At 53.1% G+C, this 15,941-nt stretch overlaps 1 protein-coding gene across 3 annotated transcripts in view; it reads right to left on the bottom strand.

Moving 5' to 3' along the window:
- Positions 1 to 15,941, bottom strand: part of LAMC3 (laminin subunit gamma 3) — an 85,215-nt gene that overhangs the window by 24,990 nt on the left and 44,284 nt on the right. For all 3 annotated transcript variants that reach the window (XM_032165438.2, XM_058445976.1, XM_058445977.1), the window contains exons 12-17: positions 12,114 to 12,332; positions 7,823 to 8,011; positions 3,641 to 3,886; positions 2,612 to 2,765; positions 1,792 to 1,934; positions 958 to 1,136 (exon numbers count right to left, since the gene is read on the bottom strand). In XM_032165438.2, the coding sequence (XP_032021329.1) occupies positions 958 to 1,136; positions 1,792 to 1,934; positions 2,612 to 2,765; positions 3,641 to 3,886; positions 7,823 to 8,011; positions 12,114 to 12,332 (1,130 nt within the window). The remainder of the gene's footprint in view (positions 1 to 957; positions 1,137 to 1,791; positions 1,935 to 2,611; positions 2,766 to 3,640; positions 3,887 to 7,822; positions 8,012 to 12,113; positions 12,333 to 15,941) is intronic.

Raw genomic sequence — 15,941 nt, 5'->3', positions numbered from 1 at the left:
ATAAATATCACTGGGCTTGAGTATGGGGGCTGCCCATTCACAATGGGGGGATTACGTGATATTCAGCACAGCATGCCATCTTTTTTTTTTTTTTTTTAAGACAGAGTCTCGCTCTGTCACCCAGGCTGGAGTGCAGTGGCATGATCTTGGTTCACTGCAACCTCCACCTCCTGGGTTCAAGCAATTCTCCTGCCTCAGCCTCCCGAGTAGCTGAGATTACAGGTGCGTGCCATCCCACCCGGCAAATTTTTGTATTTTTAGTAGAGACGGGGTTTTACCATGTTGTCCAGGCTGGTCTCAAACTCCTGACCTCATGATCTGCCCGCCTCAGCCTCCCACAGTGCTGGGATTACAGGCGTGAGCCACAGCACCCGGCCTTCAGTGTATGCCATCTTATCTTTCTACAATGCCACACATTCTGAAAGCTGGCCCCACTGGTTTCTAGAAAAGGATTGCAGGCCTGAACTATCTCCAGTCTGGAGTAGGAAAGAGACGGAGGCTTACCAAGGCTGTTGCCTGCCCAGACACATGACAGTGAATGGAGTTGGGGGAGGGGAACTCCAATGGGTTAACCCTAGAGCTTGAACTCCTGACTCCAGCACCACCCACCTCCCCACTCAGAATCACCTCCTGTTAACTCTCTTTACCAAGGGGTCATCTGTGGTCTCATCCCCACTGAACCTGAGAGAGTGAGACTCCAGTCCGGCATGGTCGGGGAGGGCAGGTGACAAGAGTCACCTTTCCCCCATCCACCCAGAGCAGGGGAAGGGCCGAGGTGAGGGTCGAGCCAGGCTGGAACAGGCCTGAAGCTGGGTGGGCATAGGGAGAAGGTGGGTGGTGGGCTTGCAAAGCCTGAGCACTGGGGGTAAGCAGGCAGTTCCTGGTGCCCGGCATAGAGCTGGCACTTGCTGGGGATACAGAACGAATGGAAAGGTGAGTGGGTCTGGGCAGACTCACCTCCTCCTTCACCAGGGCATAGCAGGACGGGCATTCCTGGCAATATGTGCCGTCTGCCGTGAGGAAGAAGTTGTCGTGGCAGCGGTCACATTTGTAGCCCTCGAAGCCAGGCCTGCACACGCATGTGCCGTTCTCGTGGCACTGGGCCGAGGCAGCGCCCAGTGGGGAGCACCTGCAGGCTAGAGGGGCCAGGGGCAGTGCATGCTGGGTTTAGAGGGGCCAGGGGCAGTGCGTGCTGGGTTTAGAGGGGCCAGGGGCAGTGCGTGCTGGGTTTAGAGGGGCCAGGGGCAGTGCGTGCTGGGTTCTGGGTGTTCCCAGAATGCCCTGGGCAGCATCAAAAACAGATTCCTGGGCCCTTCCCTGGAGATTCTGATTCAGAAGGTTGAAGGTGGCACAGAGCCTGGCTTATTCCAATGTTCCCTCGGGATCTGAGGACCAGCCAGGTTTAGGAACTGCCAATGCAGCCCAACTCTACAGGTGAGGAAACTGAGGCCCAGAGAGTGACTTGATGGCCCCAGGCACACAGGCACTTAACAGCGGCATCTGGGACTACATTCTTGGCCGGCACGAGGACACTGGCAGGCTGCAGAGGGCCAGAGACTTGGGCGAGGGTCACAAGCACAGCCCTGCACCCGCTGCTCTGGGTCATGTGACCCTGCTCTCCCGACCACTGCTATGGGAGCAACTCGCTCCATGCTTCCGGCTGCTCTCGGGACCCTGTCCCGTGTCTGACCATCCTTTCCTGCTGCATCCATTTTCCCCATCGGTCATCTCTGCCCAGAGACCCTCAGGCCCCACCCTCGGGGCAGCCCGGGAAGGACCCAGCCTCCTTACCCCGGCAGCCCTTGATGGAGAAGCCGAAGAAACCCAGCTGGCATCTGTCACAGGCCTGGCCTGTGACACCTGGGCGGCAGGTGCACTGTCCAGTCTTGGGATGGCACTGGTCCTCCTGGGAGCCCAGTGGGTGACACTTGCAACTGTGATCAGGGAAGGAACTGGGTCTGAGGCAAGCTCAGGGCCACTCCTGGCCCAGCCTCTGCTGGCTGCAGCTGGCTGGGGCCTCAGATCACAGCCCTCTGCCGACAAGACCCCATCTCCTCTCGGTGCATGGCACAGCTTCCCCAGCTGTGCTCTGGAAAGCATAAGTCTCCCAGGATGCTCGGGGAGAAAAGAAGATAAAATAAGGCTATGGGGACAAACGTGTCTTGGGGAGACTCAACCCCTCTGTTGGAAAGTCACGATGCAATCAGCATAGTAAGGGCTCTGAGAAGTCCTGCAAGGAAGAAACCTGTTTGCTCCACTTGGTGTTTCCCTGGAGTCCTCCACTGTTCCCTAAGGACACTTGTCTAAGGTGCTACTGTGGCCAAAAGGCCACCCAGTGACGGTGTCACTGAGAAGGGAATCAGAGATCAAACCGGCCACCTGCCCGCCTGGACATCCCTTAGGGCTGCTCTCGGCCTGCATCCTGGGCTGGCAGGACCATGAGTCCGATTCCAAGAGTCCATCCCTTTGCCCCGCTTCGGCAAAGGGCACAATGTGTCTGGCCGTGGGCCTAGGACAACACCTTCCAAACCAGGCCCCTCCCTGGGGGCTGCCTGATGCCTCTTCCATCCTGGAGAGGTCCCCAGGGCACCGGAAGTCTCACCCTACCTACCTCCAGCAGCCCCTCCCAGGCTGGAGATCGAAGAAGCCAGGGTAGCAGCGGCTGCAGTCCCGTCCAGTCACATGAGGCAGGCAGGAGCATTGGCCTGTCACTGGGTCGCAGGGCATCTGCTCACTGACCGAGCCCTGTGGGTGACAGCTGCAAGCTGGGGGCAGGAGCAGAAAGGGGTGTTGGGAACAATGCAGATTGTCTGTTCCACCTTTGGGGGTCCAACAGAGGCAGAGGAGATGGGGGAGCCTCCAGAGATGATATGGCACATTCAGCCCAGATTCAGACGCCCCTGCTGGAAAAAGGCTCCAGGACCGAGCTCAAGCCTCAGCCCACTGACTATATCCCTAGAGGGACAGCCCAGGACGGCCATGGTGGCAGACAGTCCTTCTGAGCCTGCCCTGAGCCCTGGCAGGCTGCAGAGGGCCAGAGACTTGGGCGAGGGTCACAGGCACAGCCCTGCACCCGCGGCTCTGGGTCCCGTGACCCTGCTCTCCTGGCCACTGCCAGGGGCGCATCTCACTCTGGGCCAGAGCGCTGTTTCCTGCAGGGCTTCCGCAAAGCGAGGGTGAGCAGGAGCCGGCAGCTGCTGCGTGGGAAAGGGCTCCAAGCACATCAGTGTGGGGCAAAGGCTGAGCTTCCCTCCTGCAGGGCTCTGGGAGCCTCCCAGGGGGCTGAGTGTTAACTGAGGCGACGCCAGGAAGCACGGCCTTGGAGACCCGGCGCAGGGCGATCACTGGCTCAGCCATATGTGCTGACTGCAGAGCGGGAGGTAAGTGCTAGACTGTCCAGGCTTCGGGATCAGAGTTTATAAGATCTCTCGGCTGAAAGAGACCCAGGAGAGGGGCAAACCCTTGTGCTTTCTGGACATGGAGACAGGGAAGGAGACTGACCTGCCTGAGGCTGGACAGCCTTGCAGAGGGGCCAGCTGGTTCCGGTGGGTTCCTCAGCCACCCCTTCTGGGTCCTGAGCCAGGGCAGAGGAGAAGGGGCCCACCGTGCGCCACCCCGGGGTCTGGAGGTAGGTACTCACGCATGCATTTGTCTGCGGGCCGAGGGACCAGGGCGCTCCCGTAGAAGCCTTCCTGACAGTGCTCACAGTGGTCACCCGTGGTGTTGTGCAGGCAGCGCAGGCAGTGGCCAGACAGGGGGTCACAGTTGCCCACGGCATTGGGGTCCACATTCCCGCTGCACTGGCACTGGTGGCAGGGCTGGGGGGGCCCAGAGAGCCCCAGCGGGTCCCCAAAAAAGCCATCATCACAGACCTCACAGCGCCGCCCTGTGTGTAGAGGGAGCACGTGTGGGGAACACAGCTGGCTGGGCCCACCAGGGATGAAGGTGGGTGTGAAGCAGAGCAAGCGTTCCTCCAGCCTCCCCAGAGCAGCACGGGCTTGGGCAGGAGGACCTGGGACTGGCCCCCAGTGGCTGCCCACAGCTGTGTGGTCCTGAGCAAGCCACTGCACCTCTAGGAGCTCAGGTTCCTCATCTCTAAAGCGGGGACAACAATGGCGGCTCCCCACAGGACTGTGGGGAGGGTTCAGTGACATAATTTGTGAAAAGCGCTTAACATCTGGCCTGACATGTAGTAAACACTCAGCAGCAGTGGCTATCATCACATATCTGTCCTCACACCCTCATCATCATTGTCACCATTATCTTCACCATCACCACTATCCTCACCAGCACCTCAACCATCATCATCACCTCCTTCATCATCATCCTTTTTTATTTATTATTATTATTATTGAGAAGGAGTCTCGCTCTGTCACCCAGACTGGAGTGCAGTGGTACGATCTCGGCTCACTGCAACCTCTGCCTCCCGGGTTCGAGTGATTCTCCTGCCTCAGCCTCCCAAGTAGCTGGGATTATAGGCACGCACCACCACACCCAGCTAATTTTTGTATTTTTAGTAGAGACGGGGTTTTGCCATGTTGGCCAGGCTGGTCTCGAACTCCTGACATCAGGTGACCCACCTACCTTGGCCTCCCAAAGTGCTGGGATTACAGGTGTGAGCCACTGTGCCTGGCCGCTTACATGTTTTTTCATGTTCCTCTTGATATTTTTACACGGCTCCAACATTACAATGAGTATGTACATTTATTTCTATTTTCATTTATTTTTATTTTTTCTGAAGTTACTAAGTCAGTCAAGAGTATGTACTAATTTTATAATTAAAAAATAGCTGCTGCCATTGTGAAGAATAGTTGTGAGCTCCTTATGTCCTCAAAAGTCAACAGTCAGTTGAAATGAAGTTAATGGTACTGGCTGGGCACTGTGGTTCACACCTATAATCACAGCAGTTTGGGAGACTCAGGTGAGTCAATCACTTGAGGCCAGGAGTTCAAAACCAGCCTGGTCAACATGGCAAAATCCCCTCTCTACTAAAAATACAAATATTAGCTGGGTATAGTGGCAGGTGCCTGTAATCCCAGCTACTCGGGCGGCTGAGGCAGGAGAATCGCTTGAACTTGGGAGGCAGAAGTTGCAGTGAGCTGAGATCGCGCCACCACACTCCAGCCTGGGGGACAGAGAGAGACTCTGTTTCCAAAGAAAAAAAAGTTAATAGTGCTAAGGGCAACCCTGAAAAGGGAAAGGGGGAACGGAATGGAACAGAACGGATCAGAAAGGAAAAGACGAACTGGAACAGAGTTCAAGGTCGAGGCTAGCACCTGCCTTTTGGGTTCTAAAATAGAAATGAAGCTAGACAGGAAAGGGGGAGATTGAAACTAATGATGATGAATGAGCCCCATGGTTAAGTGGCCATTCACCTGGAACCAGGTGGGGACAGCTCACAGGGCAGGAGGCAGCTCTGGAGGTCCTGGGAAGGGCTGCAAGCGGCCAGGATGGCAGGCAGGAGTCATCCCGGGACAAGTGAGAATCAGGACTTGACCTCGGTCAATCCCAACTCAGATGTCCAGGTGAGCTCTCAGTGTGCTAGGCCCTCCCAGGGCCCAGAGGACACTGGTGTAGATAAGAAGGGCACTGGCAGAAGGTCCCAGGTCTAAAGTCCACTCCAGGTGACCCTCCCTCCCAAGGGTGGTTCCCTCTGCACACAGCATTGCCTGCTCCCCTGAAATCCTCCCTCAAGTATGTCTCAGCCTGGGTCTGCCTGAGCTTCGCTAACTGTCCACTCTCACTGGGTGGGCCTCGTGCATGTCTGCAGGCCAGGGGAGCCACAGTCGGGAGCTAGAAAATGTAAGGAAGATAATGAGAATGGAGGGACAGCATGGCGGCCAGTGGGGTGCAGGGCCCTGCAGTTCAATCTCCATCCCTCGGTTCTTGGGCTCCCGGCTCTGGGGCCATCCGCCCTGCCCTGTTGGCTGTTGACTGCCAGAGAGCTGCTTTCAGAACGGTCCCAGTGAAAGCACATGGCATTTGACAAATTGATTTAATGCAGCCACAAGTACCAAAAGCAATATCAGATGTCTAGGAATCTTAAAAACATTACACTGCGTGAAACAAGCCAGATCCAAAGGAACAAATACTGTATGGTTCCACTTAAATGGAATACTGGGAGCAAACTCATAGAGACAGAGAGGAGAACAGCTGTTATCAGGGGCTGGAGGGAGGAAGGGCTATTCAACAATACTTTTTTATTTTTTTATTTTTTTTGAGGCGGAGCCTTGCTCTGTCACCCAGGCTGGAGTGCAGTGGCACGTTCTTGGCTCACTGCAAACTCCGCCTCCTGGGTTCAAGCGATTCTCCTGTCTCAGCCTCCCAAGTAGCTGGGATTACAGGTACCTGCCACCACTCCTGGCTAATTTTTGTATTTTTAGTAGAGACGAGGTTTTGCCATGTTGGCCAGGCTAGTCTCAAACTCCTGACCTCAGGTGATCCGCCCGCCTCAGCCTCCCAAAGTGCTGAGATTACAGGCATGAGCCACCGCGCCTGGCCTCAACAACACATTTGATGGGTACGGTTTCTGTCTGGGATGATGAAAAAGTTCTAGAGATGGATGAGTGACAGCTGCACGGCATTGCAAATTGTACTTCCTGACGCTGAGTTATGCACTTAGAAATGGTTAAAATGGCAAATTTTATGTTATATGTATTTTACTATAATAAAAATTAATATTGTAATATGCCAAAAGTCATTGAATTATACTTTATTTTTTGAGACAGAGTTTCACTCTTGTTGCCCCAGCTGGAGTGCAGTGACGCGATCTTGGCTCACTGCAACCTCTGCCTCCTGGGTTCATGCGATTCTCCTGCCTCAGCCTCCCGGGTAACTGGGACTACAGGTGCGTGCCACCACACCTGGCTAATTTTTTGTATTTTTAGTAGAGACGGGGTTTCACCGTGTTAGCCTGGATGGTCTCAAACTCCTGACCTTGTGATCCACCCGCTTCGGCCTCCCAAAGTGCTGGGATTACAGGCATGAGCCACCACGCCTGGCCTGTACTTTATTTTAAAAAGTTTTTTTTTGATACAGGGTCTGGCTCTGTTGTCCAGGCTGGAGTGCAGTGGTGAAATCTCGGAACACTGCAGCCTCTGCCTCCCAGGTTCAAACCATCCTCCCACCTCAGCCTCCAGAGTATCTGGGACCACAGGTGCATGCCACGACACCCAGCTAATTTTTGTATTTTTTTTAGAGATAGGAGTCTCACTATGTTGCCCAGGCTGGTCTTGAACTCCTGGACTGAAGCGATCTGCCCACCTTGGCTTCCCAAAGTGCTGAGATTACAGGCATGAGCCACCACACCCAGCCGAATTGTACGCTTTAAATGGGGGAACTGTCAGGTATATGAATAGTATCACAATAAAGCTGCTTTTTAAAAAAAAAATCAGAGTGCAGGATGCCTGAGTCCGCAGCAGGAAAGAATGCAAGGAGCCTGGGAACAAGGGTGGGCACAGGTGGTTCTGCTTTTTACATTACCTGATGACATTTTTTAAAGGCTAGAAGTTTAATCGAGGTTTTCCACCTTAGCTGTGTAACAGAATCACCCAGGGAACTTGTTCAACTATCACTAACCCAGGCTCTAAGGGGCCAGACACCAGATATGGGTATTTTCAAATGGCCCAAATTCTCAATGGCCCAAATTCTGCTGGCAATGTGCAGCAGCCTGGGGCTCTGGCTATGGGGCTAAGGGATTCCGTGTCCCCAGAGGTCATGCCTGTTGCCCAGAAGCTGGGCTCTCCCTCACTTGCCATACCCTAAACCCAGGGCAGAGTCACAGCGCCGGGGCTTGGCCCTCCGCGGGGCAGGAGTCACTCACCTCTCTGGCCCGGGGGGCAGTGGGTGCACACCACCTCCCCGTTCTCTGGGATGGTCGTGCAGGCCGACTGGCCAGGGCAGGGACAGGGCTGGCAGTCGTCGGCTTGGCCTGCGAAAGGGTTGCCATAGAAACCTGGCAAGCAGCGTTCACAGGATGGGCCCTCGGTATGGTGGCTGCAGACGCAGATCCCTGAGGGGCAAGACAAGCACCTGTTTACCCCTGTCTGAACCCAGAATGCCCAGAGATGGTGGGCATCCTGGTGGGAGAGGTTAGGGAGTACATCCTGGGCAGAAGTGGGGTGGGGACCTTTCCCAGGCAGAGGCAGCAAGGCCTGGGGATTGAGGGTCCAGGCCTGGAGCTGGACCACTTGGTTCATGTCCACCACTTACTTCCTGTGCAAAGCTTGGCAAGTTGTCTAATGCCCCCACACCTCAGTCTCCTCATCTGCAAAATGGGAACAACCACAGCACTGACTTCAAAGGGTTCTTGTCAGGGTCCAACAAGCCCATGCATTCAAAGTGCCTTGCACACTCTCTGGCACACATAATCATCGGTACTGTTATTATTATTATTATTAGTTGAGACAGAGTCTCACTCTGTCACCCAGGCTGGAGTGCAGTGGTGCAATTTGGCTCTCTGCAAACTCCACTTCCCAGGTTCAAGTGATATTCCTGCCTCAGCCTCCCAACTAGCTGGGGTTACAGGCGTGAGTCACCACACCTGTCTAATTTTTGTATTTTTAGTAGAAATGGGATTTCACCGTGTTGGCCAGGCTGGTCTCAAACTCCTGACCTCAAGCTATCTGCCCGCCTTGGCCTTCCAAAGTTCTGGGATTACAGGCGTGAGCCACCGTGCCCGGCCAACACTGTTATTATTTTGTATTCCGAAACCACTCTCTGAACCAACAGGTGACACGGCTACCATTTGCTACACTGTTGTCCTCTTGATGCCAAGGGACCAAACGGAAGAGCAACTTTTCCTAAGGGAGACACAGACCCAGAATTCTGGCCTTCACATGACTTTGCAAAGAGGCTCCCCTTTATGGGGTTTGGGATACACAGGGGATACCTAGTCTCAGAGGAGGGAACCCCTGTTCCTGCCCTCTGGCTCCTGATGATGGTGGATTCTGCAAACTCTTCTTCCCCAGGCCGACCACACCTGGCATCTGCTAAGAGCCTGGGGTGCTTGGGAAGGGAGGCCCTGCTGCCAGGGACTGAGTGAGAAGCCTGGCTGAGAAGCGGTTAACCAAGACCACCACTTCCAGGAGGTCCCCAGGCAGCACCCCAGCAGCCAAGGCACAGGTGACCTGGAAGGAAGAGTGGGAACCAGGTCGCTCATGCATAGCAGGGCTGGCATCCAGGGGGAACTGTCCCAGCCTAGGCCAGCACCCATAGGCTCATTCCTCCTCTCAGCCTAGGCAGCGGGGCTATACTGCCCGTTTCACAGATGAGGACTTGCCCAAGCTGAGCGGGAAGTTGTGGCAGGGCCAGAGGCTCTGTGGGGATGACAAACTGATCCTAGTCATGGGAGGACCCTGCTTCCTCTACAGGGGCTGCGGGAAGCACTGCAGCAGGGAGGGATTATGTGGCCTTGTCTGAGTTCAATTATCGATGCCTGCCATGGACACAAGAAGACAGAGTGCCCTGTGTGTGGCATGTGGCACGTGGCTGTGCTTGCCCTCCCTGGCTAGGTCAGGAGATGAATCTGTTCGCCCCAGGTGGATCATGGACAGGTCTCCGCTGAACCTCCTCCGGTTCGGCCTTCTCCTGCCTCACCTCCCAAGTATGGAATACAGGGCCCCCCACCACCCCGGCTAATTTTTTTGTTTTTTGTAAAGTGGGTTTCACCTTGTTACCAGGATGGTCCGACTCTGACTTCTGACGTGACTACCTCAGCCTCCAAATTTGGATTACAGGTGTGAGCCACCATGCCTGGCATGGAGTCTTACTCTGTCGCCCAGGCCAGAGTGTAGCGGCGCGATCCCAGCTCACTACAACCTCCATCTCCCAGGTTGAAGCAATTCTCATGCCTCAGCCTCCCAAGTAGCTGGGATTACAGGCACCTGACCACACCCGGCTAATTTTCGTATTTTTAGTAGAGACGGGGTTTTACCATGTTGGCCAGGCTGGTCTTGAACTCCCAACCTCAGGTGATCCACCTGCCTTGGCCTCCCAAAGTGCTGGGATTACAGGCATGAGCCCACGTCTGGCCTCTTTTTTTTTTTTTTTCCTCTGGAGTCTTGCTTTTGTCACCCAGGCTGGAGTGCAATGGCGTGATTTCGGCTCTCTGCAACCTCCGCCTCCTGGGTTCAAGCAATTCTCCTGCCTCAGCCTCCCAAGCAGCTGGGATTACAGGTGTCTGCCACCATGCCCAGCTAATTTTTGTAGTTTTAGTAGAGACGGGGTTTCACCATGTTGGCCAGGCTGGTCTCAAACTCCCGACCTCAGGTGATCCGCCCACCTTGGCATCCCAAAGTGCTGGGATTACAGGTGTGAGCCACCATGCCTGGCTACTGTCTTTTCGGGAAGAAAAATGCCCAGCAGCATTCTTCTCAGACAGCCCCCACCTGCTCTGGGGAGGCAACAGGCGTCTAGGCATGAAGCCCTCAGTGTGGGAGTGGAGAGAGGCCTGAGTCCAGCCTTCTCAGGCGCCTCCTGGCCACGTGACCTTGAGCAAGGCCAGGTCTGCTCCTATAGAAGTGGGGATCAGTGGGCCAGGCGTGGTGGCTCACACCTGTAATCCCAGCACTTTGGGAGGCTGAAGCAGGAGCATCACTTGAAATCAGAGGTTTGAGACCATCCTCGACATGGTAAAACGCCATCTCTACTGAAAATATAAAAATTGGCTGAGCATGGTGACCTCATGCTGTAATCCCAGCATCTGTAATCCCAGCTACACAGGAGGCTGAGGTGGGAGGATCTCTTGAACCCAGCAGGAGGCTGCAGTGAGCCGAGTCTGCACCACTGCACTCCAGCATAGGCAACAGAGCGAGACTCTGTCACCCCCTACAAAAAATAAAATAAAATATAAAACATACAATAAAATAAAAAGAAGTGGGAATGAGGAGCCAGTAGTGACCAGGCCCCGGGAGTCCAGGCTGGAAGGAGGCACAGCTCTGCCACCTGCTGGCCATGCATCTGCACACTGCAGTGTGGGACCCTCACCTGTGAGATGGGACAGGAAGGGTCCTGGCCCCGGCAGTGATGTCTGCAGGAGTCAATGATGTAGTGTAGAGAAGGTGAATAGCACATGTAGGAACCTGGTGACACTATTTTATTATTTCCCAAGTGTCCTGAAAAATAGAGACTTTCATTATCTGTGCTTCCCTAAGGCACTCCCAGTTAGCTATGGCTGAGCTCTGATGCAACCCAGGCCTGTGTTTTCAGAGCCTGAGCGTCTCCTGACCGCCATATGGCTTTGTGTAGAAACGGAGGCAGTGTATATACTGTCATTATCCCCACCTTACAGAAGGGGAAGCAGGCTCAGGGAGGGAAGTGACTTTCCCATGGCCACTAAGGGGTGAGGGTGGCAGGTCCCAGCGGGGGCCGGGATCCTTCCTGTCCCATCTCACGGGTGAGGGCCCCACACTGCAGTGCAGATGTATGGCCAGCAGGTGGCAGAGCTGTACCTCCCTCCAGCCAGGACTCCCGGGGCCTGGTCACTACTGGCTACTCATTCCTACTTCTTTTTATTTTATTTTATGTTTTATATTTCATTTTATTGTTTGTGGGGGGTGACAAAGTCTCGCTCTGTTGCCTATGCTGGAGTGCAGTGGTGCAGTCTCAGCTCACTGCAGCCTGCTGCTGGGTTTAAGAGATCCTCCCACCTCAGCCTCCTGGGTTGGTGCCTATGAGCTGCTGTCAGCTGTGTGACCTTCATGAGAACCCTCCTGCTGTCACCCACCATGCTGGTGCCTCTGCCCTTCCTCACAGCACCCTCTGCATGTAAGGACACTGAGGTCTTTCCCTGCTCCTTCCTGGGAAAAGAGCCAGCCCAGGGAGAAGGTGGCGTGGACAGACGGCCCACAGAGTAGCTGGCTTATGGTTATCATCTGATACACACAAAGTCCTTGGCACACAGCCTGAGGCTTCAACAAATTCCAGTAGTAACTTTTATTAAACTATGAGGCGCCCAGGCACTGAGCAGCACGGGAAGGCTCAGTGCCCGCGCTGCCCCACAGCTTGGCCAACACCTCAATGCCTGTGCCAGGCTGGCCCTGTTCAGGTCAGTATTCATCTCACTGTTTTGGGTATAACCCAGGTGCCTTCGGATGGGGTGCCGGGACACTCACCTGTATTGGGGTCACAGGTGCCATGCTGGTTACAGGTGCAGGGGACACAGCTGGCATAGGGACCCCCCTGTGGCATCTCCCTCTTGTATCCTGGAGCACAGGATTCACAGAACTGGCCCGTGTAGCCATTGGGACATGAACAGGTCTCCACCCAGGAGGCTGGCGGGGAAAGCCCTGGCCGGGCGGATGTGAGCCGGACCTCAGTCAGGAACACTTGACCTGCAGAGCGAGAAGGGAGGGAGGAAGAGAGGAGGCACAAGCTCCCTGCACATGCTTCCCCCCAAAACCTTCCTGTTCGCATATGGACCAGGCCCACGTATATAAAGGCAGACTAGCAATCAATGATTTTTTTTTTTTTTTTGACACAGATTCTCATTCTGTCACTCAGGCTGGAGTGCAGTGGTACAATCATAACTCTGCAGCCTCGACTCCCAGGCTCCAGTGATCCTACCATGTCACCCTCCCAAGTAGCTGAGACTACAGGCAAGCCACCAAGCCTAGCTAATTTTTAAAATTTTTGTAGAGATGGGGTTTCTCCATGTTGCCCAGGCTGGTCTTGAACTCCTGATCTCAAGTAATCCTCCTGCCTTGGCCTCCCAAAGTGCTGGGATTGCATGTGTGAGCCACTGCGCTGGTTGATTTTTTTTTTTTTTTTTAAATAGTAAATTCAAGGGTAAGGGAGATGATTTGGCAGTCTCCAAGAAGAAATAGAGATGGCTGAGAATTTTATGGAAAGATATGCATCCACAGGTTATTAAAGATATATAGATTTAAACAACGATTATACCATTCACACCTCTCAGACTGGTAACATTTTATAGATGAATTTTAGTGGAGGATGGGGTGTAGGAAACTCACTTGGGCTGCTCATAACTGAATGCTACATTTAGGCAAAGTTTAAGGTCTGTTTCTAAAGTTTTAAGATTTTTCTTGCTGTTTTGTTTGTTTTTAAGAGAGACAGAATCTTGCTCTGTCACTCAGGCTGGAGTGCAGTGGTACAACCATAGCTCACTGCAGCCTTGAACTCCTGGTCTCAAATGATCCTCCTGCCTCAGCCTCCCAAGTAGCTGATACCAAAGGTGTGTGGCACCACACCCAGCTAATTTTTAAATTTTTTGCAGAAAAACAGTTTCGCCCTGTTGTCCAGGCTGGTTCTGAACTCCTGGCCTCAAGGACTCCTCCTGTCTCAGCCTCCCAAAGTGCTGGAGTTACAGGCTTGAGCCACCACGCCCAGCCTAAAGTTCTAAGTGTTATGGGAGATTTTGAGACTAATGAATATAACGGGATTTTGATGTAAAAGAAGCTAATTGACACAGAAATGTCAGTGACATTTCTTACCTGTAAGGAAAGTGAACATCTTGTATTTAGATAAACGATAATGTGTGCATTTTAAAAATAAAGAAATCTGATATTTGAAAAAAAAAAAAAAAAAGGGCCGGGCGTGGTGGCTCAAGCCCGTAATCCCAGCACTTTGGGAGGCCGAGGCGGGCAAATCACAAGGTCAGGAGATCGAGACCATCCTGGCTAACACGGTGAAACCCCGTCTCTACTAAAAAATACAAAAAATTAGCCGGGCATGGTGGCGGGCGCCTGTAGTCTCAGCTACTCGGGAGGCTGAGGCAGGAGAATGGTGTGAACCCGGGAGGTGGAGCTTGCAGTGAGCTGAGATCGCGCCACTGCACTCCAGCCTGGGCAACAGAGCAAGACTCTGTCTCAAAAAATTAAAAAAAAAAAAATAATAATAATAAGAAAAAAATGAGTGTGGACGTATGAATACTAATCAGGAGGTTTTGCTTCCAGTAACAGAGGAGTAGGGGATCCTGGCAGATCAACCTTCCCACAGAAAACAACTATAAACTCTGGGCAAAATATGAAAATGACCATCTGTAGACACAGAACAGGGAGACTGGAGGCGGCCGACACTCCTTATCAGAGCAGCCTTTCTGAAGGAAAATTCAGCAGTGTGGATCAAAATGGAAAATGCTCCCTCTTTGACCTAACATCTCCATTTCCAGCACTCTGTCCTAAAGCAACACTTATACTGGAATACCAAGACCTTTCTATGAGGCTGGTCCCTATTCCCTGTGACATGGTTGTAATGGGGAAAACTGGAGACCACTTAAGTGCCTGTCAATAGGGGGATGGCTAAAACCTCACAGAGCACCCATACCACAGAATCTCACACACCAGACACAGAAAACCAGGCTTTCTACGCATAGTGACAAGGAACTACCTCCACGACACACTGTTAGCTGACAAAAAGCAAGTCCCAGAATATTGTACTGCGTGATTACCTTTCTTTCCTTTTCCCTCCCTCGCTCCCTCCCTCCCTTCTTTCTCTCTCTCTCTCTCTTTCTCCCCCTCCCTCCCCCTCTCTCTTTCTTTCTTGTTCTTTCTTTTTTTGGACAAGGTCTGGCTCCGCTACCCAGGCTGGAGTGCAGTGGCATGATCTTGGCTAACTGCAACCTCCGCCTCCCGGGTTCAAGCAATTCTCCCTCCCGAGTAGCTGGGATTGCAGGCACGTGCCACCATACCCGGCTAATTTTTGTATTTTTAGTAGAGACGGGGTTTCACCATGTTGCCCAGGCTGGTCTCAAACTCCTGAGCTCAAGCGATCCGCCCGCCTCAGCCTCCCAAAGAGCTGGGATTACAGGCGTGAGCCACCACACCCGGCTGTGTAATCACATTTCTATGTTAAAAAAAAAAAAAAAATACAGATGTTAAGTATATAAACACAGAAAGGTTTAGAGAGAGGCCTCCCAAAACATTACCCATGGAAAGAGGAAGTTTGGGGATTGCGGGTGCGGGCGAGGTAGCTATGTCCTCTGCTTCTCCAGTGCATCCCAGCACCCTTGGACTCAAAAGAGGCCCAGGGGAAGACTGACCATCTGAGCCAGAGGTTCTCAAAAAGAGCAAAATCTCTCTCCCCTAGAAGCAAATCTGAGGACATGTTGGTTGTCATGTGGATGAAGAGGCCTAAAGTTCCCAGAAATTGACATTCCCAGAAACTCCCCACGTGACTTTCAAATGTCCTGCTTGGTTCTGGAAGGGTAGAAAAACCCCTTTGTAAACATCTGAGCCTAGAGCTCACCTTCATTTTACACACAGTCACTAGGGTTTTTGTTTTTTTGTTTGTTTGTTTGTTTTTTTAGAGACAAGGTCTCACTCTGTCACCCAGGCTGGAGTGCAGTGGCACAATCACTACAGTCTCAACCTCCTGGGCTCAAGCGATCCTCCAGTCTTAGCCTCCTAAGTAGCTGGGATTACAGGTACAGATCAGCCCATCAAGCTGTTTTTTTTTTTGTTGTTATTGTTGTTTTGAGATGGAGTCTGGCTCTGTCGCCCAGGCTGGAGTGCGGTGGCGCAATCTTGGCTCACCACAACCTCCACCTCCTGGGTTCAAGCGATTCTCCTGCCTCAGCCTCCCAAGTAGCTGGGATTACAGGTGCGTGCCACCATGCCCAGCTAATTTTTGTATTTTTAGTAGAGATGGAGTTTCACCATCTTGGCCAGGCTGGTCTCGAACTCCTGACCTCATGATCCACCTGCCTCGGCCTCCCAAAGTGCTGGGATTACAGGTGTCAGCTTCTGCACCCGGCTTATGTTGATTTTTAAAATAGCGCGTGGGTAGGTTATAATGAGGAACAGATCAGAGGCTAAGGCTGTCAATCACTGTGAACAGGGTGGGAGGTGGTGACAGACCCCCATCAATTATGTGTGATGGCTTGGCCCCCTCTTTGGGAAGACCAGTCCCTCCTAGGGTGGCTTAGATACAATACCGCCAGTGACCAGCAGGGGAGTCACTCTCCCAGGGGACTCCTGGGCTGC

This window comes from Hylobates moloch, unplaced genomic scaffold (genome assembly GCF_009828535.3).
Source record: "Hylobates moloch isolate HMO894 unplaced genomic scaffold, HMol_V3 SCAFFOLD_10, whole genome shotgun sequence".
NCBI lineage: Eukaryota > Metazoa > Chordata > Mammalia > Primates > Hylobatidae > Hylobates > Hylobates moloch.
This window is presented reverse-complemented; position numbering and strand designations above follow the sequence as displayed.